This window comes from Grammomys surdaster, unplaced genomic scaffold (assembly GCF_004785775.1).
Source record: "Grammomys surdaster isolate TR1022 unplaced genomic scaffold, NIH_TR_1.0 133922, whole genome shotgun sequence".
In the NCBI taxonomy this organism is placed as follows: domain Eukaryota; kingdom Metazoa; phylum Chordata; class Mammalia; order Rodentia; family Muridae; genus Grammomys; species Grammomys surdaster.
Window position 1 is genome coordinate 1,524 of NW_021622231.1, and position 2,356 is coordinate 3,879.

Sequence of the window (2,356 nt, forward strand, 5' to 3'; positions counted from 1 at the left end):
AGTCTTGTATGTTACCTACTCACTATGGGAAGCAGAAATGAACTCCCTTAAGGGCTCCTGCATCTCCCATCATAGACTGATACTTCTTAAGTCCTAAAACTTAAGTATACCATCAGAGTCAGCCCCTGTTGAGGGAATGCAAATCTCTCCTGGATCCACCCAACCTCGGGTTGAAAAGCCAGAGCTGGGCCTGTGTATTCAGTTGTGTGCAGCCATGGACAGGCTTACTTCCTCATTCCTGCTGCTGATTGTCCCTGCATGTGAGTGCCAAGGCTTCCTAAGGGATAAAGTTTTCTATCCTCACCAGTCCCAACCTTACCTTATCCTTTCTCTTTTTCTTCACAGATGTCCTGTCCCAGGTTACTCTGAAAGAGTCTGGCCCTGGAATATTGCAGCCCTCCCAGACCCTCAGTTTGACTTGCACTTTTTCTGGGTTTTCACTGAGCACTACTGGTATAGGTGTGGGCTGGATACGTCAGCCCTCAGGGAAGGGTCTGGAGTGGCTAGCAGACATTTGGTGGAATGATAATAAGTACTACAACCCATCCCTGAGCAGCCGGCTCACAATCTCCAAGGACACCTCCAATAACCAGGTGTTCCTCAAGATCAGCAGTGTGAACACTGCAGACACTGCCACATACTACTGTGCTCGGGGAGCACACTGACACAGCCCCAGTTTTCAGCTATACAGTATTTCATGCTGGTTCTCTGTTCTATTCCTTCCTATTATATCATTAGAAGGTATGGCCACAGCTTTTCTGTTGGCCTCTGTGGTTTCCTGTTTGCTCTCAGGTTAACAGCTCTCTATTCCTGTTATTCACGCTAGGTTCCTATTAAGACGTTCATAAATGATTCTTTCTTTGTTTTGTTTTATAAATCTGAAGTATGTTTCGTGCCTATACAAGTTGGTTCAGAGCCATGGTTCCATCCAGTCAAATTCCCTCAGCAGAAGATTCCAAGTTATTGTAATGTTCACCGTCACTAAACAGCTGTATATGGTAAAGATGTGAATTACTGGCTGAGTATTCTCAAATTGAATCATTGGCCAAAGATTGTCCATAGATACTCACAAATAACTCAGGCTCTTGTGAAGTCTATTGGTTGCTCTCCACAAACTAATTTAACACCATATGGTTCAAGACAACATTTATGTATCTCACTGAACACAGGGAAGTTGAGCTTGTGTCCAAGTAAATGCTTCATTCCTACTGATTATTGTTCATAGTACTGGAGGTACTTTTTATGGTACCAGGTTAGAAAGGTAATAATCATTCTAGCTATAAACACTGTCATCTACTATAGTTGTCTGCCTGTGGTTTATGTTGGGACAATAGAGGCACAAACATTGTGGGATTAATCACTTATTATTTGAATGAATTTGAGAGTTATGAGATTAGGGTTAGGGTTATCCATAGCTGTCTCTGATAGAATTGCCAAGAAACTAATATTGGATAGGCCATGGCCCTAAGTTAAAATCATATGCCACTGCTCTAATAGATCAACATGTTAATAAAGTGATTTTTATTTACATTACCATACACTGAAACCAGTAACCCATCTAACCATCATCAGAGATATGTTTTGCAGTAGATGGAAAGCCAGAGAGAACCACAAGTGGATAATAGTGCTACCTTCACTGACTGTCTCTGACTGGAGCCTGTCTCTTCTATTATCTTGATTGTGTCAGAGCTTCTTAGAGTCCAGCTGTTTCTGTGATCCAGTGATCCTTGGTGTCAGAGCTCCTGGGAGTCAGGATGTCTTTGGGATCTTATAATCCTATGTGATAGTATTCTGTCTAAACTCCACCTCCACAGTTATCTGGCAACACCCAAGTATGCTCCTCCCCAAAGTTACCTGGCAATAGCCAGGTAGGCCTGCCCACTATAAAATGGGCTGCTTGCCTTCTCCTCTCTCTCTTACTTTCTTGGTCTCTTACCTCTAGCTTCTCTCTGTCCCCTAGCCTCTCCCCCTTGCCTTCCCCCTCTCTCCACGTGGTCATGGCCGGCCTCCATTTCTCTCCTCTCTCTCTCCTCTTTGTCCGCCATCTTCTCCCATTTCTCTCACCCTACTTTTGTCTTATATCCTGAATACCCCCCCCCTTTTCTCGTGGAACCATCTGGTCTGCTGTGGTCTGTTCCAAGCTGCGCACCAAAATCTAACAATGGTGCTGAAACCCGGAAATGAAGTCTATGGTAGCAGCAATATCCAAATGAAATAACCTTCTTTTTTACTTTTGTTGAATAGGGAAATTAAGAATTCTGCAAGAGTGAGAAAATTTCAAACATTTCGGGTAAAAGTTCTGTATATCAAAATATATTTCAGAAGGATGCAAGTTATACTGATATAAATTGGATCT

At 42.9% G+C, this 2,356-nt stretch overlaps 1 gene segment (V, D, J or C); it reads left to right on the forward strand.

Moving 5' to 3' along the window:
* The first annotated feature begins 200 nt into the window (after positions 1-200).
* On the forward strand, positions 201-665 carry LOC114615700. The segment is given in 2 exon segments: positions 201-260; positions 346-665. Coding segments are annotated over 2 exon segments (366 nt in total).
* The last annotated feature ends 1,691 nt before the right edge of the window (positions 666-2,356 follow it).